General features: G+C 37.9%; 4 protein-coding genes and 1 long non-coding RNA gene across 8 annotated transcripts; 2 read left to right on the top strand and 3 right to left on the bottom strand.

Moving 5' to 3' along the window:
• Positions 1-1164: 1164 nt before the first annotated feature.
• Positions 1165-5475, bottom strand: LOC138403765 (allergen Tha p 1-like). Its single transcript, XM_069505551.1, is given in 7 exon segments — positions 1165-1333; positions 1630-1672; positions 1675-1808; positions 3036-3085; positions 3087-3226; positions 3673-4200; positions 5342-5475. Coding segments are annotated over 5 exon segments (525 nt in total). The 5' UTR covers positions 3216-3226; positions 3673-4200; positions 5342-5475.
• A 1332-nt stretch (positions 5476-6807) lies between these two features.
• LOC138403764 (ejaculatory bulb-specific protein 3-like) lies at positions 6808-8464 on the bottom strand. The gene is given in 4 exon segments (XM_069505550.1): positions 6808-7237; positions 8075-8174; positions 8176-8214; positions 8447-8464. Coding segments are annotated over 4 exon segments (354 nt in total). The 3' UTR covers positions 6808-7040.
• Positions 8465-9965: 1501 nt separating this feature from the next.
• LOC138403778 (uncharacterized) lies at positions 9966-14501 on the top strand. Of its 2 annotated transcripts, none has more exons than XR_011237939.1 (3): positions 9966-10179; positions 13063-13230; positions 13813-14500. It is a non-coding gene; the product is annotated as an uncharacterized lncRNA (long non-coding RNA). The 2 variants fall into 2 exon arrangements; XR_011237940.1 differs by lacking the exon at positions 9966-10179 and adding an exon at positions 11842-11946 and having other exon boundaries at positions 13813-14501.
• A 744-nt stretch (positions 14502-15245) lies between these two features.
• LOC117992129 (allergen Tha p 1-like) lies at positions 15246-16993 on the top strand. Its single transcript, XM_069505601.1, has 3 exons — positions 15246-15406; positions 16075-16262; positions 16775-16993. Exons 2-3 carry the CDS (start codon positions 16076-16078, stop codon positions 16960-16962), a joined length of 375 nt encoding a protein of 124 aa, XP_069361702.1. The 5' UTR covers positions 15246-15406; position 16075; the 3' UTR covers positions 16963-16993.
• A 1386-nt stretch (positions 16994-18379) lies between these two features.
• LOC117991985 (ejaculatory bulb-specific protein 3-like) lies at positions 18380-21036 on the bottom strand. Of its 3 annotated transcripts, none has more exons than XM_034979628.2 (3): positions 20955-21036; positions 19477-19664; positions 18380-18749 (listed from the first exon to the last, which is right to left on the bottom strand). In XM_034979628.2, exons 2-3 carry the CDS (start codon positions 19661-19663, stop codon positions 18562-18564), a joined length of 375 nt encoding a protein of 124 aa, XP_034835519.2. In that variant the 5' UTR covers position 19664; positions 20955-21036; the 3' UTR covers positions 18380-18561. The 3 variants fall into 3 exon arrangements, with proteins under 3 accessions (XP_034835519.2, XP_069361704.1, XP_069361703.1); XM_069505603.1 differs by having other exon boundaries at positions 19477-19678; positions 20955-20999; XM_069505602.1 differs by lacking the exon at positions 20955-21036 and adding an exon at positions 19838-19999 and having other exon boundaries at positions 19477-19678.
• Positions 21037-22912: the final 1876 nt, after the last annotated feature.

Raw genomic sequence — 22912 nt, 5'->3', positions numbered from 1 at the left:
AAAAGGATACGGAGAAGTAAGTTAATTTTTAGGGTTAGTTTCGCAACCAAAATAACAATGACGAACAGTTTTTTGTACAATGAAGCAACGCACTTAAATTAACAGATGTTTAGTTCGTCTACGTCTGTTAAATTTTAACGAACGTATCTTACGAAGACCAATGGTTTGAAACAACCGGCCCTTAGTTGCAAGAATTTCGGGAATCAATGCTGTAATTTAAAAATATAAGTTAACTAGCTTATGCTCGCGACTTCGTCCGCGTGGACTACACAAACTCCAAACCCCTATTTCACCCCGTTAGGGGTTGAATTTTCAAAAATCCTTTCTTAGCGGATGCCTACATCATAATAGCTGTCTGCATGACAAATTTCAGCCCGATCCGTCCAGTAGTTTGAGCTGTGCGTTGATAGATCAGTCAGTCGGTCAGTCAGTCACCTTTTCCTTTTATATATATAGATTAAGTATTTTAGCGTTTAAACTATCGTGAGTGATTTCCGGCGTGGCGTGTGTAAGTCCCTACAATAGACCTATGTCCAGCAGTGGACTTCTATTGGTTGTTGATGATGATGATGATGCGTGATTTCCATTATAAATAATATCTTACACCCGGCTTGACTCACGTGTTTAGTCGAAGTTAGCCCGACTAGTTTCGAACCCAGGTACGCAGTGTGATTTTTACGACTTCGTGTAGGTACGTGGAATTTTTATTATTATAGAGAGATAAGTGTTGCGCTTAGCGACAATCATGCCTAATAAAAACAATGATGAGGTTTAAACTGGAGCACGCTTGCCTAGAAGATGCCTATTCACTCTTGCCTCGAAGGAATTTAAATCATATTTTTGGCAGAAAACACGGATGCGCCAGAAGGGCATTCCACACCTTAACGGTTCGTATCAAGAGCGTTCAGCAAAAACTTTTTGTACGAGTAGATTGAATGTGGAGTGTGGACCACATAAGGGTGCCAACGTCCAACAGATTCTTGCTGTGCTGTAGTAGAACGGTAAAACAAAATAAGGTTGTGAGGTTCCTGAGCACACTCTACAAGTATAGATAAAGTAACTCTCCGATAAAAGAGCGATAAACAGGTGACTTTGCGTCGGTGCTATAAGCCGAGCAATTTCACCTGCGTGATTGATTGCCAATAATTCTTTGTGCGCGACGATCTATCGAGTCAAATGCATTGAGTTGGTAGGTGGTAGAGCCATCCAAGGGTGGCAGAAGTAATTCATGCCAGACCGAAAATTGAGCCTGATAAAGAGTAAGACGTTGTAACTTTGGCGTAAAGTTCCTACAAGGAAGACCTGTATCACCAGGAAGTCCAGGAATATGTACCTAAAACAATTTTTTGGGATTAAGTGAAAAACCGGCCAAGGCGAGTCAGACTCGCGAACCGAGGGTTCCGTAATGCAGTCGTATTTTTTCGAGAATTTTGCACGATAAGTCAAAAACTATTGCTATACTAAATTAGGTAATACCTTTCTTTATTTCAGACGCGCTTCTCATTTATATCAAGAGTTTTCATTGTAATTTATTCAATGAAAAAACTCATTAAAGCAAAGTTAAATTTAATAAAAAAACAATAATAAATGAATAGTAACATGAAGATTCTATAGTCGTCCGTATAGGACCTAATAAGCTTCCATTCTTTTTCAAAATCGTCAAAGTATTGTTTTCAGGATCGTACTTCAGTCTGAAGTCCCTGTATTCTTCGGGTAAAGCAGCCTTTAGTCCCTCAAGGAATCCATGTGCCAAATGCTTAAGTTTATCTGTGCATCTTTCACATTTAGTGACAGAGCTTTCGGGGAATCAAAACTGTAATCAAAAAAAATTTTATATACGTTAATCAGGTAAATTAAAAAACCAGCGAAGTGCGAGTCAAGCTCGCGCAACGAGCGTTCCGTACTACAGTCGTATTTTTTCGACATTTTGCACGATAATTCAAAAACTATGATGCATAAAAATGAATAAAAATCTGTTTTAGAATGCACAGGTGAAACAACTTTCATTTGATACCCACTCGATACTTAGTATCTTACGTCAAAATTGAAAATACGAATTGTATTAGTTCATGACCAAAAATTTTTTTTGTGATGTAACCACAAATTCGGGGTTTTTAGATTTTGCCCGAATGTCAGCTATAAGAGCTACCTACCTGCCTTTCGTGATTCTAGGTCCAACTGGAAGTACCCTTTAGGTTTCTTGACAGACAGACAACAAAGTGATCCTATAAGGGTTCCGTTTTTCCTTTTGAGGTACGGAACCCTAAATACTAACAAATCGCAGACAGCTTTGGTATGCTGCTAGTGAAAAGCGGCCACCAGGGGCTCGATTGTACGTTTGGATTGCCTCTTCAGGGAATGGGCAATGGTATGGCTATAGTCAATAGACGCCGCCTTAGGCTTGCCTTCAGCGACTGAAAAGAATGGGGTCGCAAGCAGGTGTATCCAATTTTTTTCAAAGAACAAAACATCTGTTTTAATCAAAATACAAGAAAAACATCCTTTAATAAATATATTCAGCTTTTTTAATGTTTAACATGTCGACGCTGAGCGTAATGGAGGCTTTTTAATCGGTTACAAAACGACTAGCAGGGTGGTATCCATGAGACCACCCACGGAAAGGGGTTAGCTCTTAGGACCTACATATAATATAATGGTTATGTTTTTTTATAAAAATATTACAATAAACTTAAAGCTAGCCTTATCTAATTACTATACAACTCATGCCCGCGTGGAATGGTGCCAAGAATACTGGCTGCATTTCCGCGCTGGACAGCCAAGCTGATCCGTGCGCAAAAAATGAGCCAGCCCTTCTGTCACCAGATGAGGCTATTAATCGCGGTGAAATGTCTCGTAAAAAATTTTTTGCACTAAGACTCCATGGCCCCAGGGTCTCCACGGCAACGGAACAAAAGATGTAACTTCGATAAGGAGAGGACATACTTGCGCCGCTTGCCGTTTTCAGCTGTTTTCTGCTGCGCTCTATGGTTATGTTAATATTAATAATTATGTCTGCAGGTGAAGCAAATACGTACGTTTGTAAGTAGCTGGCCGGTTCGAAGCAAGGCGCTCTATCCAAATAGCAAATCCACAAAACTTTTCATCTTTGATACTTTAGAAACTAATTCATTAAGATCCAGAGTATCATCGGCAGCGTAATACTCTATTTCAGCAGCAGCCAGCGCAAATAGCGCAAATAATACAATAGTCTTCATTTTGAGGAAACCTAAATAAACAACAACATTTAATTTAATATAACAACTTTTCTGTAAAATGGCAACACTTTATTAAAATTATAAATAAAATATATCTATACCAGTTTATTTAAAATAATATTAGCCTTGTTAATATATGACTAATATCCCCTTCCCATCCAACTAGGCGAAACGCTTGTGCGCAGTTATCCAGCTTAAACAAAAAAACTCTAGGCTTCGAACGTGGAACTAGGAATCAGTTTAGCTTCTATGAAATAGCATCCTGACGTGGGCCGTCTAAGGTGTTTTATGAGGTAGATAAGTGGTGTATATGGTGTGTCTAAGGTGTATAACCGGGTTAGTGCGTGCGGGCTGCGCGGTCGTGGGCGGGGCATTCCCTCCCTGATTTTCATCTCGACCTGTCTACTACGTACCTATAATATAGTAGAGGTATTCGTTCTAAAGGTAAAATACTTACGAGTGAAAACTGAGACCGTCGTGTCGTCTTGTCAAAAATGCCACCTGTTTTTCTAAAATAAGATCTACATTTTATACCCATTTTTGTGGTGTTAATTACTTTGGGTACTTAACTTCATTTGTTAATGACTAAAACTATTTGGAAGTCATCATTGATTAATCGATATTTTATTAACTAACACTAACTACATTAATTATAATATACACATAAAAAACTTCACATTACAGGTATAATTTGAATTTCGAGAAAGTTTGAGTATGAGTAAAAATGTATAGGGTTACAGTTGATTGATTGTTTTTCAGGCAGATTAGAAATAACGACCAATTTTAGGATGCGTTAACGTCGCATCAAAAGTGAAAATTATATCAGGATATCGACAATATCAAAGTATTTGTTATCTGGATGTTACACTTTCTTCGCTTCTTCCACAGGCACTCCTTTGCTTATTGCATCGACAAACAAGCCATATTATTTTTTGTCAGAGCTGTCATTTCGGACAAGCTTTTTCAATAGCATCTGGAAAATTATCTGCAAAAAAGCATCTATTCAAAGTTCTTGCAATTCACGAAGGCGAGTGACCTTTACTTGTGGTTACGTCGGATAAACGGGCATTGCATAAGTGTGTGTACATGTCGGACCAATCAGTCTGCGAGCAAACGCTGGCAAACGTCCACATTTAGTGTACCTTACTTATACCGATACGACTTAAACACACAGCAATGAGCCACTCGCCTTTGTGAATTGCAAGAACTGTAGGTTGCCATTGTACATTTTTTGATGTGTCAGTAATTGTTGATAGTTTAATCATTAATGATACTTAATCAAATAGTAATCTTAAAACTAAAGTTACGAAGGTTCCAAACGAGCTTTGGTCTGAGAAGAATAAGATTATATAAAACTAAATAATCAATCTAGCCAGAAGTTTTTCATAATGGTTTTTCATCTTGCGACAGATTTTTCAATTAGGTAGGTAACTTCTATTATAACTGTGGCACTCGAAATAAGAATGTAATAATAGTGTTCCAGTGAACTTCGGATTCAACCCTTCAATTCTGCAGGGTACAACGAGGCGTAAGGGTGTCTACCGATTGTGAATTGATAAACATCATTATCATGATTAACCCATCGCCCTACAGAGCACCGGGTCTCCTCTCACAGTGAGAAGGGTTTTGGTCATAGTCTACCACGCTGCCATGTGCTGATTGGTAGACCTTCACACACTTTGAAAACCAATATGGAGAACTCTCAGGCATGCAGGTTTCCTCACGATGTTTCCTTACTTAAAATGCAATATAACTCCAAAAGTTAGAGGTGCGTGCCCGGGATCGAACTGCCGACCCCCGATTAGAAGGCGGACGTCCTAAACCACTAGGCTATCACAGCTTAGAAGGCCCAAGGCCTTAGAAGGCTTAGAAGGAATTGGTACACATAAAACCATATTATTATTCTTCAAAAGTTTTAGTTTGGGTTGATATAAAAAATATATCTTCAATTAAATAGAAATGAAATTACTTAATAATTTATTTCATTTAGGACACCTGTGCCACTTATGATACTATGTTAAAACTCTATCACGGGTTCGGAAAGGAGTGTTCCACTCTAAAGAGCCCGGCAAGAAACTCAGCAGATGCTGTAAAGTCGAAAATTAACTTCCTTGTAAGTCACTTACCGTTGGTACTCGCTAATTTGTCAGCACATTTTCACCAGGGCGACAGTCATAAAGTTCTTGTAATGATTTGTTTTCAAGCAGAGATTGATCCAGTGCTTTGGCTGACACGAGGGCGAAGAACGCAAACAGGATAATATTTTCATTTTCCCCGCAAGTGTCTTCTTATCTAAAAGACGGATAAGATATCTTTGATATTGAACTCGTGGGCTCGATTGCGATAGAGTGACAGCTATAAAGTACAATGTCACGATCGTAATCACTTCTGATTGGTTGAACGCTTGCTCAATATTGGCTCAATGCATTGTTGCAACTAGCCTACCATAAATTCAGCTAATCATAACAATTGCGATTGTATAGTGATTGGTGCAGTTTTTTCGCAATCGACCAGCATATTTTTACTTTGATCAAGGATGTTTCCCGATCGCTGTATTAAGTACTTATTGTGATGAGTTTTGTAAAAAATAGTTGAGAAGGTAATCCTAGTCGTAAACCCTCCATAAACCAAGAGATCAGTATTAATATTATTCTTGAACTATCTCCACGGGTAATATAGGTATCATATTGTGAATATGTAAATATACTGTACCTAGATGTATAATACGCGACAGGTCGAGATCGCAATCGGGGAGAGGAATGCCCCGCACACCCGCACAGCCATCGCGCTAACCCGGTGCGGGTGAGCGCGGCGGTGACGTTCGGCTGTGCGGTGGCATCCCCAGCCTCATACCCCCAATTGCCATCTCGACCTGTCGCGGATTATTATAGTAAAGCGCGATTAGCGACCACTATAGTGATTACCTACCTACTTCTTATTCCAATAAACTTACCTGCTCTCTCTCTGTAGGCTTTTTGGTTTCATACCTATCCTAATTAAAACTTTTATACATTACCTTACTAATTACCAAAATCACCGAATTATGGGAAAATCAATTTTCGTTATCCTCACTAATGTTTAGGAAATTTATGAATACGACCAACTTTAAAAATTAGTGCCGAGATCATCATCATCATCATCACGATCAACCCATAGCCGGTTCACTACAGAGCACGGGTCCTCCTCTCAGTATGAGAAGGGTTTGGTTATAGCCCACCACGCTGGCCAAGTGCCGAAATTTTCAGGATTTTATAAATAAGGAAGGTCTGGCACGCGCTGGCTCATTCTCTAATAGAAATCCAGTGTCGCTTATCCTATTGGGCTTAGTGATGTGTATTGATGGATTATCTAATGGAAAAATAATAATAGCGTATTTTATCAGGACTTCTCAATCATTGTATTTACATCAATTTATCAATATTTAGGTCGCGTAGAGACTACAAATACTTCAAGATTTTTAATTCATACAACCTAGAATAGGTTATTTGAGTTATTTCATAACAAAAATGCAGAATCACGGTGTGAACAGCCGTTGGATTATTTCAAATTTATACAGCTAGCGTTCAGAGGTAGGTAAATACAAATCAAATTATTTACAAAGTGTTATCTTTATTTAAAAAATATTTAATTTTAAATCATCGCTTAGTTAAAAAACGAACAAAGATAAAAAATATTTTTAGTTTAGAAATACGCATAGCATTAGAATTTAACAGTGTATTAAATAAAGAATCAACGTAGGTATTATTATAGAAAACGTCATCTTAGCAAAACATGCGATGGTAATTATTGCATTACTTTCAATTGTTATCAAATATTCTGATCTAACTAATATCTGAATTCAATATTTGATATCTCGGTTTCTAAACCCTCAAAGTAAATGTTGTCAGGGTCGTACTTCTCTCTGAGGCTTCGGTATTCTTCAGGCAACATGACCTTTATACCCTTTAGGTACTTCCAGAAAATGTGTTTTTGATCTTGATTGCACCTTCTGCAAGCCTGTACAATGGCTTCAGGCATGATTCCTGCAAAAATGGCATAATATTATCATAGTATCTAGGGTGTAGCTAAAACGCTAGCTAAAACGAAGTCAGGTGGTAATACTGATGATTACTGATACGATACCACAAAAACGCGAAAAAATATTTTAAAAATTTCCCATATTTTGTAAAAGTTCACGTTATATTGCAATACATAAAACATCTGACATAAGGCTTTTAACGTAATAAATAACAATACAGGTATTTTCCAGAAAGCAGAGCTATGATTTTGCTTATCATCAAGTTGAAAACTGATTCGAACTTAACCTAAGAAACATGCATTTATTGCTATAATAAATAGCGAGAAGCGAGAAACAGAACAAGTTGAAGAGAAAAAAGACCTAACTACTAAGTAGGTACCTATCATATTACAATAAATAGGATATTATGCGCTGAAATTTTTAGTAGGTACAATAATTATCTTATGTAGGCGTATTTCAACCAACATTGTGTGGTCTTCTTGGTTCTTGTTATATTTTAGAGGGCCTATAGTTATTTTTTCAGTCAATAAATTAGCATCAACAGCTAAACGCAGTTTGTTACCATCTCCATAGAAGTTCAGCTGTGTCATATTTTTAACTTGAAAACTTATAGGTAAGTACTAAGTGCTAAGGTTTATGATTGGGTGATTTTTAATACAATAAAACTTAAAGCTAGCCTTATCTAATTACTATATAAATCATGACCGCGTGGAATGGTGCCAATAATACTGGCTCATTCCGCGCTGGACAAGCCAGGCTGATCCGCTGCGCAAAAAATGAGCCAGCCCTTCTGTCACAGTTGAGGGTTGATATAAGGTTTTCTGCAATATAACCAAAATACGTACGTTATAACTCGCTGCCAACTCTGAGCATGGTCCCAGATCCAAGTAGCAGTCCAAGAACTGCTTTGTCTTAGCACGGTCAGCTAGAAACGCATCCACGGTCCAGATGGTCGTTGCCAGTAGTAGTAGTACTGTTGAGCTACCGCTAAGGCGATAACGCAAACAGTATTAATATTTCATTCTAATATTTTGATCTGCATCAGAGGAACTATTAAAATTATAATCATCATATTAAGTATAATTATAATCCATACTTTCACACGAATTAAATTATAAATGCGGAAGTGTGTCTATCTGGTGGCTTTTTACGGCCCCTTGCCTATACTAAGTTGGTACTATGTTATACCTAGCTGTCCCGGCGAACTTCGTACCGCCAACACGTCACTCATTTGTTTGCCTTCCCGAACCCCTCCACTAACACACTTGAACTTTATAGGATGTATTAAAGTTCAATTGCTTTTAAGCATTATTACGAATCTTTTGTAAGGAATATAGAAAAGTGTTGGTTTTTTAGACTTTTTCAGGCTTTTTTAAAATTTTCTCTCCGTAAAAACTATCCTCGTACTTCACGGAAAATTATAAAAAAAAGAATTAGCGAAATCGGTTTCAGCTGTTCTCGAGATTTGCAACACATTCAGCGATTCATTTTTATATGTATAGAGATTATACAGTTATGGATAATAATATTTTGTTTTTAAGTTTTATAATATTAATAATAATATTTTTTAGTTATAAGGAAGGTTTACCTACCTGAACTCGTAGTTTAGAACAAACAGAAATAAAAATATTTTTAAACTGTCCAGATATTTATAGTAAGTTGGTACCTACAGCTAGCACTTATATTATAATATTGCCCCTTATTAGCGACGTTAATTTTAAAACAAAGCGATGTCATCGATAGAGACTTGTTATAGAGAGAGCCAGCGCATGCCAGACCTTCGTTATTTTTTTTAGCTGAAAGGCGAAATAGGGATTTACTCGAGCGTCGTGGGGACCTATTAGGTTGTGAAGATTAGGTTCTAAGAAGACAAAAAGGTTATATAAATGATGTATGCCCTTTCACCGGTGGGGAGAGCGTGTAGACTGTAGGTACATGTTTTCAAAAATGTAAAAAACATTGTCACAAAGAAAAACTCGAGCGCTTCAGATATTAATAGCGTATGCGCCTCACGTGTTTCTGTTATCGGAAAAATATTAATCTGCCTGTTTGCATGGTGCAGGTGGCCGTACGAAGGGGTAGAAGAGGGCGCTCTATCTTAGGCTGCATCATCACTTGCCACCAGGTCTAATTACAGCCAAGCCTATAAATGAGTCTATAAATTTAAGATAAAAGAAAAGAAAAAGAAAATAGAATCAAAAATATTTATCGAGCGGGTCAGATATTGAGAAGGGGTGTCAAGTGAATCCTCGAGTAGCTCCTATTAAAAGACTGACGATTTGGACGAAACCTAAAATCATGGCTGATGTTTGAAACTTTGTGACGCTCCTATTTCCTTATGTCACGCTCAAATTGTCAGATTATTGAAATGCACACTTTTTCTGCATCTAATTAACTTCTTAACCTTGCCTTAATCTGACGCGCTCGAGGAAATCCCAAAATCCCCTCTTGGGGCTCCCTACCATAAAGTCAAACTTTTTTATTTTTCTTCGGAATAGTAGAGCAAATCACATCATGCATTGCCAGATACTTAGTGTCTTGGCAACCCCTTGCCAGACCCCTTACACTTTTATACTTTATGGGCGTCTGGCAGGGTTTAAAAAAAATGATAAGAAAACTAATGAGAAAAAAATCAGCAATAAAGAACTTCACCTATGATAATAATGGAGCCTGACCTCACCGATCGTTTAGGATATAAATTAGCAGCAGATATCTACTTGCGACAGAAAAACTGCATGTCATGTGCAGACAGGATGTTTCCATTTTAGAATAATAATATTATAATTACTTTATACTTTATGCTGTACCAACCACAAGAAGGATTACTATAAAAGAACAAAAGAAAACACAGACAGAAGGAGGATACAAAAGGCGGCCTATCGCTAATAGCGATCTCTACCAGTCAACCTTAAGAAATAAGAAAATATGAGGAAAAACAGACTGCAGGTGGAGTGTAATATAATTAATTATAATATACATACATTCAAATAACTGCTACATTCTAAAACATTAACCCACCTAATAAATATATTAAATAATATGTATAATACCAATCTTTTTAGTGGTAGTTATATTCTAGAATCCTAGATGGCGTCGCCGCTTGTCGTTGTCGTGTCGTTGCCGTGTGTTGTAATGCCATTGCCGGTATCGTTGCCTTGTCGTTGTCGTGTCGTTTGCCGTATCGTCGGCGTGTCGTTACCAAGTCATTGTCTTGTCATTACTGTATCATGTTAGCATTGTCGTTGCCGTGTCGTTTGCCTTGTCTTTGTCTGGTCTTTGGCGTAACGTTGCAATGTCGGCGCCATGTCGTTACCATGTCGTTGCCGTGTCCATCACCTGTCCCTTACCATGTCATTGCTGTATCGTTGTCATGTCTTGGCGTGTTTGTTGCCGGTTGAGGGGTATGCTATGCAGGCGGAGGTTACTGGCTTGAAAATAGACGGGCGCTCTATTGCCAGCGCTGGCTTGACTTGAAGAACTGTTTATACAAGCCAATCACTGCTTCGTTTAAACAATGCTTGGCCTCTGCTCTCTGTCCCATTCACATGTTGCGTTCAATAATATTGATAACGAAAATAATTTCGATATTATGCCCGACATGTATTAGTATGATCATCTATCATTAGACCCCCCGTTATCTTGTCGCATCATCAAAATAGACGATTGGGTAGGTAGGGAGATTTCACACATACACACTTTAGAAAATTAGACAATATGTAAAATCTTTACTAATCAGTACACGTGATTCACCTAGCTGCATTAGGTGATTTAAGTTTACACAAAATTAAATTAAATTAGAAACCCCGCCACAAACACCCTCTAAAAAAGTAAAACATAATATGCATAGGCCCCCTCCGTAGTATTTAATCCAAGCGTTGTCGATTTGGGGGACCCCCTCTACTATGTAGCTATTCTTCTGACGGTCCCCGACACGACAACGACGCGACCGGCTTGGAATAAAACTATGCATATTATTTTGTTTTACTTTTTAGAGGGTTTTTGTGTCAGGGTTTTTTTAATTATTATTGCATGCCTTTTAAACTTTAGGTTTAGTAGGTAGACACTTGTGTTGAGCAGCCGTTTACCTAAACTTTACCCCCCCGGCCGGGGTCGAAAATAGCTTGAATGGTTCGTATAATATAATATAAGTACACATTACACTGCCATGCCAGTGCGTCGCCTTATTAGAAGATTTAAATATAGGTCTTATTTGAGTCTGACGAGTCTGACACGCATTGGCCGGTTTTTAGGGTTCCGTAGTATACAAGGAGACCCTTATAGTTTCGCCCTGTCCGTCCGTCCCGTCCTCGGTTAATCTCAGAGACTATTAGTGCTAGAGATCTGTAATTTGGCATGGGTATAAACATTAATCACGCCGACAAAGTGGTGAAATAAAACTGTGATAAATATTTTTTTAGGGTAGCTCCCCTACATGTAAAGTAGGGATGAAATTTTTTTTGGAGCGAGGATTGTGATTACGGTACACGCGCCACTGCGCGTGGCCCGCCACGCAACTTGGCCGTTTTATTATTCCAAAACACCACAAATTCCAATGTGTGCTATCTTGTTCTCTACCTTCCATCTATACAACAAGATAACGGGGTCTACTTATCAAACTATTAGCACCTACCTATTAGTGTCTATTTTACATAATTGTTATTAAACGACGAAATACAACTAGCTCATTCATTACATCTCCGAAACGTAGAGAAAGTAAGTTCTTTGTACGTAATATTTACTAAAATAGTTTTTTTAAACTCTCGAGGTAAAATGAGTGGTTTCGTCTTGTATGTCTGTATGTGTGTATAATATCGTGTGTAATTAAGAGCCTGCTTCATCAAAGCGACAGTTCGTTGCGGGTAGAGCCTAAAATAGTGCCGTTTCCAGAAATTACGGAAAGCGTCATATTATCACCCCGAGAGAGATGTCCAACAAAGAATATAATAATAGGCGTAATCTGTTTATAGGGAGAAGTGCGTAAGAAATTGCCATCTTAAATGAGAATTCGTTCAGCCGCTTAGCTTTAGGTTATCAGCTTTGAAATAGGAATATTTCATGTAAAGAATAGAGATCACATTGACCCAAGACAGTTCGGTCTGATATTAGAAGCAGGAAGACCACCTGGTCATTAGTAAGCATTACCTACCAAGTTTATTCTAGGCCTCTAGGGCCCCTCACGAACGTGCGGACTGGTCATATATAATTTTGTCAGACCCGGTTCTAGTTTCATAGCGTGCTCTGGTGTTGTGGGTAACATCAACAAAAGGATTTGTCGATAGTCGACACAGGTTATAAAAAAGCGTCCATACATTACTTGCATCTACCACCTGCGTCCGAACGGCATCGATAACGACTTCTGCGGCACTCTCACAACCCTTGATCGTAATGATTTATGACTGCGTTCGCACGTTCGTAATGGCCCCAAATATAGACTGTTGGTTTGGTCTTGAAGAGTATGTATAGCATATCAAGGTCTGAACTCTGATGAAGAACAGTGTTCAGTTTGCAGTCCAAATAAACCCAACTCACCTATTCATATTGTCAGCTGGGGTGAATTCTATGTACTTATTGTTATTAATTTAAAATTATTTATCTTGTCTTATTTTTAGTATAGTTCTTTCAATTCACGAAGGCGAGTGGACTTTACTTGTGTTTACGTCGATACGCGGGTATTGCGTAAGTGTGCGTGCATGTCGGACCAATCAGTCGCGAGCAAGCGCTCGCAAACACCGATACGACTTAAACACAAGCATGAGCCACTCGCCTTCGTGAATAATTGCAAGAACTGTATTAAAATATGTATATAGTTAATTCTCATTTTACTTCTAGGTGACCGAGCCAACGCTGAAAATGAAAACCATTGCGTTGTTGGCGTTTCTCGCTCTTGTATCAGGCGAAACACTGGGTAACAACGTGCTTGTAGACTCGCCTACACTACAAAATCTGCTAGCCCGTCAGGGTGAAAAAGGTTTAGAAATATAGTTACTGTTACTGCTAGTAGTACCTATTTATTTTAATCTCTGTTGTAGAGATTAGTTGGTATGTTGTGTTAGTTGCACATTTAATTTAATAAAAGCTGAAAGTTTCTCTGCGCATTGTGAACACACATGGAGAAACGATCAGCGACTACGAAGTTGTTAAAGTTTAAGGCTATCTCTCTATTTGAGTGGGTATGCTGAAGGCTATAACAATTGCTAGTGAGTCCCACATACCCTCTCTTGTGCGGAATGCGTACCTAATTGCATTTTACCAGCAGAAAAAAGGAGGTTACCATGATACTAAGTGTCTGGCAATGCATGACATGACTTGTAATACTATTCCGAAGAAAATGTATATTTAAAAAATACTATACTTTGACGTAAGATTTTATACGTCTTTGTTACCTGTTATCTGCCAAAGGCACCATGATCCAAACTTCATGATCGCTGATCGTTCCTCCCTGTGTTGGGGACAATACGCAGAGAACTTTCAGCTTTTATAAAATAACGAAGGTCTGGCCCTCCCGGGTTCTCTCTCTATAAGGATCTCAAATGACATATTAAATTCTATTTTCATATCGATGCTATTTCCTCTTTGCAGATAATAATATTTTTAAAGTTGTCGAAGACACGTGCCCGAAATGCAGCTATGAGCAGAAATTCAAGATGGCCTCATGATTAACGCGTATCAGAACGGTGTTTCAACAGAAGAGGCGAACAGATTGTATAATCCTGATAACAAATACTTCGATACAGCCTTCATAAATAAATAAATGTTTCAACTAACATGACTTGTAATTTACAATAGGGTCTTGGACTGTAGTAATAAAATAACGTGATTTTGTGTATAGCGGTAATTTATAGGGCTATCATCATCATCATCAGCCTGTGGAACGTCCACTGTTGGACATAGGCCTTGTCTAAAGAGCGCCAAAACACCCGGTCCTCAGCCTTCCTCATCCAGCCACTTCCCGCCAGCCTCTTTATATCGTCGGTCCATCGTGCTGGATGGGGCATCCCACACTACGCTTGCTTAAACGCGGTCTCCACTCAAGGACTTTCCGGCTCCAACAGCCATCGCCTCTACGACAGGCATGACCTGCCCACTGCCACTTCAGCTTGCTAATAGTTTGGGCTAAGTCAGTGACCTTGGTTCTCCTGCGAATATAGAATAGGGCTATAGAATTCATTATTAAAGAGAATAATTTTTAAAAAATCATTATTTTTATTAATTTTTATAATATTAATTATTAACGTCACATAGCATAAACGACAAAATATAATTTTAATTTTTTAACAAAATAAATGCTTTCCCGCAGAAGTCAGTCTATTTTTAATTTTTATGTTTAAAAAATTTAAAAATTGTGGCGTCATTATTAATTACAGCGTGGAGTTCATGTTAAAAATAAATAAAAACCATTATTTTTAAATTATTCTCTTAAATAATGCATTCTAGCCCCATAAACTACCGCTATACAAAAATCAAGACCCTATTAATTTTAGCTATCAATTATTTATTTGGCAATCCGCACTTGGTAAGCGTACAAAGTCACTGAGTCACTGAGTTCCAAAAAAGAGGAGATTCTCAATTCGGTGCGGTTTTTTTTTATATGTAGTAGTTAGGTACACCGATTTCCTCCGAGATTTCTGAACTGATTTGCAGAACTCATTATACTGAATAAAGGAATTTTGCGAAATGGTCCCATAAAGATTATAAAATGACAAAAATAACCCTCCCCTCGTAGCTTTAGTTTTAAGTAGATACGTAATTAATTATCACCACTATACCTATTATCATCTACAAATTAGCAATTTTAACCATCTGTAAACGTAACATGTTACCTATTCTGAATAAATAATTTGACTTTGACTTTGACTTTCGACAAGACCACTGCTCTAGAAATGCGATAACTCTGGATTGAGGTAAAGAATAATGCGCTGATTCGGCTTTACGTGCGTTTGAACGTTGCAATAATATGATTGGTAATTTTTAAAAATGCTGACAGTTCTTATATACTTAGAGAATTAGAATATATAAAACGTGCTGAATGCAGATATAAAAATTAATGCAAATACAAAATCGTATTAAAATAGTGCAGCTGTGAAAAGTTGCTCAAAGTGAAAGTGAAAAGCAAAGTACCTACTTATTAATTAGGAAAAATAGCGTCTACTAGATTGTGCTACCATAATAAAAGGTAGGTAAATAGAAACCAATCATTCTTCTACCTGGCTGTCCAGCGCGGAAATGCAGCCAGTTTTCTTGGCACCATTCCACGCGGGCATGATTTGTATAGTAATTAGATAAGGCTAGCTTTAAACTTTTATTGTATATTTTCACTAAGAAAAAAAACTTCATAGAAATATATAAGCACTAGCTTATGGATCATACCCCTATTTAACCCCCTCAGGGGTTGAATTTTCAAGAATCCTTTCTTAGCGGATGTCTGCGTCATAATAGCTATCTGCATGCCAAATTCCAGCCCGATCGGTCCAGTAGTTTGAGCTATATCAGCGCACAGCCAGTCAGTCAGTCAGTCAGTCAGTCAGTCACCTTTTCCTTTTATATATTTAGATTTAGACTACCTTATTCCCGCGAACGTCATCCGCGTAAACCATACACAATTTCTAACCCATACTTTATCCCTATAGGGGTTGAATTCCAAAAATCCTTTCTTATCGATTGCCTACGTCATAATAGCTGTCTGCATATTAAATTTCAGCCCGTTCCGTCCAGTAATCTGAGCTGTGCGTTGATAGATCAGTCAGGCAGTCAGCTAACATATTGTCATTTTATCCTCGTAGATTCAGATAAGTAGTTATGAGTATGCATAAACAGTATTTTATGATGTATTTTTCAAAACAGTATGCAGTCAATAGCAGTATTAGCAGCATTTGTATCGATGGCTCTGGCACTGCCCTCGCAAACCTACGACCCTGAGTACGACAATTTCAACGCAGAGGAGTTAATGGAAAACGTGCGTCTACTCAGGAACTATGGCAAGTGCTTCCTCGACAAAGGTCCTTGCACAGCTGAAGGCTCCGACATTAAAAGTAAGAGTTACTAAATATTACAAGACCCAGTTTGTTTTTAGGATTCCGTACCTCAACAGGAAAAAGTACCTACCCTTATAGGATCACTTTCTTGTCTGCAGACAGTATTCTTGACAGACACGACAAATGGACAGACAGCTGTTCATCTGTCGTGTCTGTCAAGAATACCTATAGGGTACTTCCCGTTGACTTAGAATCATGAAATTAAGCAGGTAGCAATATCTTATTGCAGGCAAAGGGAAAAATCCGAAAACCGTAGTTACAAAGTTCAACTAATATAATTACTATTTTCAATTTTCGAAGTAAGATAACTATATCAAATGGGGTATCATATGAAAGGGCTTTACCTGTGCATTCTAAAACAGACTTTTATTTATTTTTATGCATCATAGTTTTTGAATTATCGTGCAAAATGTCGAAAAAATACGACTGTAGTACGGAACCCTCAGTGCGCGAGCCTGACTCTCACTTGGCCGGTTTTTTAGTAGGTAAATTGCATTTTGTATTTTCAGCAATAATTCCTGAAGCGCTAAGAACTGGTTGTGCTAAATGTACGCCCAAACAGAAACAGCTAGTTCGTACTGTGGCGCACGCCTTCCGGACCAGACTCCCTGAAATTTGGGCTGAACTCGTCGACAAAGAAGATCCCAAAAGAGAGTTTAGACAAGCCTTCACCCATTTCCTTAAAACCTCTGATTAAATTAGTAAAAAAAAAAACTAGTTTGAGATAATTACCTACATCTTACGAGTAAGATTAATTTGCCCACCGTTAGTAACGTTTTGTACCACAGAATATTTATTAGTACCTTCCAGGCTCACTCCTCAAAGACGTTTGAATAAGGGTGCCTTCAAAATTTGCCGGAAAGAGAAATTTGTAAATCCATATAAGTAATATATTGTACTTAAATAAAAACGCGCTACACCCGCGCTGTGGCCGCTCCATCATTCCAAAATATATGGATTTACAAAGCAGCGCTGCAGCCGCGCTGCCTCTGCGCAGCAATTTGTTGCAAATTTGAAGGCGCCCTAAATACTGACTCTTTGTACAGCGCAATAAAATGCAATTGAGCTCGCACAGGGCTGCGGCCTAAAAAACAAACGCTGCTCTTTCTATCGCGTACACTCTTATTTCTCTCTCTCTCTCTCTCATGTATGAGATTTAAGACGTACGCAAGAGCCGTGGAAGGGGCGCTACCTATAGTATACGTGATAGGGTGAAATGACAATCGGGAAGGGAACGCCCCGCACACCCGAATAGCCCCCGCGCTAACCCGGTGCGTGCGAACGCGGGTGACGTGCGGGTATGCGGGGCGTCCCCCCGCCTCATATCCCGAATGCCATCTCAACCTGTCGTGGACTATAGCCTATCGAAGCAGGACTGTTAGTCTCACAGCCCAGTCTGAAGAAGTGCCTTCAAACAGGAGGAAAAGGTAATGACGTTACCATAATGCTAAATTGCTTGGAGGCACGGATTCTCCGGTGAACTGGTAGCTAGCCACGGCCGAAGCCTTCCATCAGTACCACCATCAAATTAGCCTTGCCTTGGACCAATTGAGGGATCTCCCAGTTATAAGACATCACTCACCACCTTGCCAAGTAGTATCACCTTTCATTCCTACATTGGGATTTGTGTGGTGCTGCGTGGTGGTGGTGCGTAGTGCTTGCCTGGTGGCTACTTCTTCCTCCATGTTTAGCAGTGGGAGGGCGGGCGGTGCATTTTGCATGCTGCATGTTGCACCATACAGATTCAACCTGTTTCAGCGGATTATAGCAAACTAGCTGATGCGTGGATTTAGGTTTTTAAAATCCCGTGGGAACTTATCAATTTTCCGGGATGAAAAGTAGCCTACGTCCTTCCCCGGGATATAAGCTAACTCTGTACCAAATTTCATCAAAATCGGTTGAACGGTTGGGCCGTAAAAAGCTAGCAGACAGACAGACACACTTTCACATTTATAATAGTAGTATGGATTAAGCTTTTGGTTCATTGTATATCATGGACTTCCGCAAAGTAACGCCTGCTTCCATACAACCGCTGTCAACAACAAGTCCGCTGTAAATGAGCATTTTTCGGGCCAAGACGTTTTTTTTTTTTAAAGGAATAGAAAAACTTATTTCGCGATTAAACAAATGTATTGAAATCATTTTCAAAATGATGTGTTTTGAATATTCTACTATTATAGCCCGTAGTGTGAAATAAACTTCAGAGTTGTTTCTTGATGTCAAACTTGAAAACATACACACAATGCCTGAAAGGTCCTATTAAAAAGTAAGTGTTGACAATGATTTTTGTTAAGAATTAGTCGTCGGCATTCAAGAACTCATTTAAGAATTCCTCGTACTGGCCAGTGGGGTCGTGCTTCTTCGTGAGCTTTGACCATATCTCAGGCAAATCCTTCTGGAAAGCGCGTATCATTATGCGCACCGACTTACGTTGTTTGGGCGTGCAATGTGCACATTTTGTTTGAAGCCCTTCGCCAATCACACCTGGAACACAATTTTTTTTCTTTTTTATTAAATACTAGCCATGTTAATCATGACTAATATTCCCCTTTCCTCTCCTACTAAGCTCTGCTAATTTTTAGGGTTCCGTACCTCAAAAGGAAAAACGGAACCCTTATAGGATCACTTTGTTGTCTGTCTGTCTGTCTATCTATCTGTCTTCTGTCTGTCTGTCAAGAAACCTACAGGGTACTTCCCGTTGACCTAGAATCATGAAATTTGGCAGGTAGGTGGGTCTTATAGCTGACATTCGGGGAAAAATCTGAAACCGTGAATTTGTGGTTTTGTATCACACAAAAAAAATTAAATTGTGGTCATGACATGAACTAATAAGGTTTTTAATATTCGAAGTAAGATAACTATATCAAATGGGGTATCATATGAAAGGGCTTTACCTGTGCATTCTAAAACAGATTTTTATTTATTTTTATGCATCATAGTTTTTGAATTATCGTGCAAAATGTCGAAAAAATACGACTGTAGTACGGAACCCTCAGTGTGCGAGTCTGACTCGCACTTGGCCGGTTTTTTTTTAGAAAACGTTCAATCGATTAAAAATAAAATAGTCAAAACATGAGCTCGGTGGTTACCATTCAGACACTGAGTTAGCGAATCAGTAGGCTGACGTATAAAGTGATAACTGCCGCCCATGAAAATTTGCAGTACCAGAGGAATCGGAAACTACGAAGAATATAATAAAACCTGTCATTACTTTTGATATGGGTTCCCTCCGCAGTACATGGTCCCTCTTCGAGAAAGCATTTGCCGTAGTAGACAAGCAGACGTAGATTTCCGACCACCTCCTCAACATCAATGTTGTCGAACTCGGGACTGTAGGCTTCAGCAGGAACGGCCAGCGCCGCTGCCACTAATATTGCCAGAACTACAATAGCCTTCATCCTTATACGTAATACCTATAATAAGAATAGAAAACTTTTAAGGTGCGTCCCCGAGCCTAACTCTGTATATCTACTCTTTACTTATATCAAACATCAAATAAAAACCAGTCAAGTGCAAGTCGGACTCGCACACGAAGGGTTCCGTACCATCTTACAACCTAAAAACCTACTTACCAGATATTTAGAACTAGCGACCCACCCCGGCTTCGCACGGGTAGCTTATTACAATTTTCGTATAGATCTAAGGACAGGGACAGTCGGCCCTTAGATATAATATGCACTGCTTACCCTACCATTTGGGATCTACAAAATTATATGAAAAATAAATCTTCTTCAAAAACATAATTAAAAAATATAAGTAATAATGTCAATATAAAATTATTGAAAAAATAATTACATAATTAGTATTAAATAATAGTGTTAATATTGGGTAAGTAAGTACGGTACACCTCTTCAAAAACTCGCTGCCCGGCCTCTCGCAAACGAATTCGAGCGGTCGCGATCGCGATCACGCGGTTCGAAATGCTTACGGTTTCGAAATTGTTACGGTTTTCTTGTTTAATTATACTAATGTATAATTAAAAAAGAAAACGTCTTTATGTGTGTCACATTTCTCTTACACTTAACATCCAAAATACCCGTATTAAATACAAGTCTCTCCCTAGTCCCTATATACACTGTAGTCTGTGTACAAGTCGTTACCCCTTCCAAACAAATAATAATTGTCTTTGTCAATATACGTCTTGTCATGAAACGTATATTGACATATTTCATAAGGTGTATTGGCGTAGCTACACTGTTGTTTCATGACATTTACTTCTGGACAGTAATATTGCCTTTGTCAATATAGGTACGTCTTGTCATGAAACATATATTGATAAAGGTATAATGACATATCTAATAAGGTGTATTGACGTGGCTACACAATTCCTAATACAATCAAATAAGTAGCTATATTTGTTATGATTCTGTACTTTATCAATATAATGAATTATTTGATATTATTTCCATTTTGAGAACGTTTTAGATTCTAAGGAAATAACATGATAAAGTTTGAAAATTCATAATTTTGTATTATCAGTTTACAGCTGTTGTACTTGGAGTTGTCCAAGCAAGTTTATGTCTTTGGTTTGTTATTATTATGATCATGATATTTTAGCTATTTCAAATCAAATAGATTGTTTTTTTCACGGGGCGTTCCCTCCTCGATTGCCATGTCGACCTGTCGCGTACTATAGGACCTATAAGATGAATAAATGGCAACCAGTTTATATGCAAAATGCAGACTTACGTTTCAAGTTTCTTGTTCCTAGGTAGTGCTAATACTGCGTGGAATATCGTCCAACAATCTTTTATATGTTGTGACAGAGAGGAAAATGTATCCAAAAAAAACCGACTTCAATACACAGACACTAAAAATTGAAAAATTATTTAATTTATTACCGAATATATTATAGTATACAAGAGTTAATAATATATGTAGTTCCATAATAATACTTTTTGGTGCCGGTGCCAATTAGCTTTAGCTGCGCGAATTGTCTAGACTTTATATTTTCATGAGACTCGACAATGGCACCTCGTTGGCACCGACCCCAAAAAATATTATTATGGAACTATATTAACTCTTGTATACATAATATATTCGGTAATAAATTAAATTATTTTTCAATTTTTAGTGTTTGTGTACTGAAGTCGGTTTTTATTTTTTTCGTAAAAAAAAAATATTTCACAATTATTTTTAGTGGCCCCATGTTATTAAAATAATCTATGCCTGGTTAAAAATCTACTGTTTACTAAGCTATTACACTGATCGCGAGCAATTTACTCTTATCCGTTGAGGAGTTCCATTATCTATCATCAGATCTTCACCAAATTTATATGGGACCACCTTTGAAGTATACCCTTTCAAACAAAAACGAATTTTCAAAATCGGTCCAGGCGTCTTCGAGTAATCGGGGAACATGAATAAAAAAAAATAGATTACGACGAATTGAGAACCTCCTCCTTCTTTGAAGTCGGTTAATAAATGAATAGAACGCAAAATATTATGCAAGTAAACATGGCTGACTGTATTCGAGATGGCCAAACACTGGCCAACACAGAGCGGCCGTGTCAAAAAGTGGTGTTCGTTTTTTGAAAAATGTTCTTAGAGCCACTTATAAAGTGTTGTCCAAACTCCAAATTCAAACTTTGTTTTGTACTATTTGGACAACACAAAAAAGACAATCGACGACGAATGACGCGGATTTCCAAACGGTCAAAAAATCTAACATAAACATAGCTATTATTCAAAATCCTTTGATTTTTTATCGTTTTGTATTTTATGTCTTTTTTCTTGTACCTTTATTTGTATTTAAATTTATTATTAATTATCTAGTTAGTGTAAGTGGCACTGCCGTTCTAATAAGATGTAAAAAATAAAATAAAATAAAATAAAATAAAATAGCTATACCTACCTACGAATCTACCTGCGTCTAATTATAGCTCGTAGTTTTTAGGGTTCTGTACCTCAAAAGGAAAAACGGAACACTTATAGGATCACTTTGTTGTCTGTCTGTCTATCTGTCGGTCTGTCAAGAAACCTACAGGGTACTTCCCGTAGACCTAGAATCATGAAATTTGGCAGGTAGGTCTTATAGCTGACATTCGGGGAAAAATCTGAAAACCGTGAATTTGTGGTTTTGTGTCACACAAAAAAAAAAAAATTGTGGTCATGACATGAACTAATAATTAGTACATGTTTTCATTTTTCGAAGTAAGATAACTATATCAAGTGGGGTATCATATGAAAGGTCTTCACCTGTACATTCTAAAACCGATTTTTATTAATTTTTATGCATCATAGTTTTTGAATTATTTTATTTTTATTTTTATTTTATTAGGAGAACCAACAGCTTACATTAATCTATTATAATCTTAAACTTAAGTAACTACAAGCTCATAAAAGGTTTTCACAATTAGAAAATCGAATAATTAGAAAATAGAAAATTATCGTGCAAATTGTCAAAAAAATACGACTGTAGTACGGAACCCTCGTTGCGCGAGCCTGACTCGCACTTGGCCGGTTTTTATTTGATAATTTCGTCAAGAATGACTTTACATCCTAGGTCTCAACAGATACTGCGAAAAATGTAAAATATGATAATAAACACGTATCTAAGTTATCTAAAGTTCTAAACTAAACCCTTATCTTATGTTTTAGCGTTAAACTATCGTGAGTGATTTCAACCGCGAAGCGTTTGCGAACTG

This window comes from Maniola hyperantus, chromosome 20 (genome assembly GCF_902806685.2).
Source record: "Maniola hyperantus chromosome 20, iAphHyp1.2, whole genome shotgun sequence".
Lineage (NCBI taxonomy): Eukaryota > Metazoa > Arthropoda > Insecta > Lepidoptera > Nymphalidae > Maniola > Maniola hyperantus.
This window is presented reverse-complemented; position numbering and strand designations above follow the sequence as displayed.

Coding starts and splice junctions, on each gene's coding strand:
- LOC117992129 (XM_069505601.1), top strand. CDS start 16,076: ATGCAGTCAATAGCAGTATTAGCAGCATTTGTATCGATGGCTCTGGCA. Junction 16,263..16,774: donor TGAAGGCTCCGACATTAAAA/GTAAGAGTTACT, acceptor TTGTATTTTCAG/CAATAATTCCTGAAGCGCTA.
- LOC117991985 (XM_034979628.2), bottom strand. CDS start 19,663: ATGAAGGCTATTGTAGTTCTGGCAATATTAGTGGCAGCGGCGCTGGCC. Junction 18,750..19,476: donor GGAGGGAACCCATATCAAAA/GTAATGACAGGT, acceptor ATTGTGTTCCAG/GTGTGATTGGCGAAGGGCTT.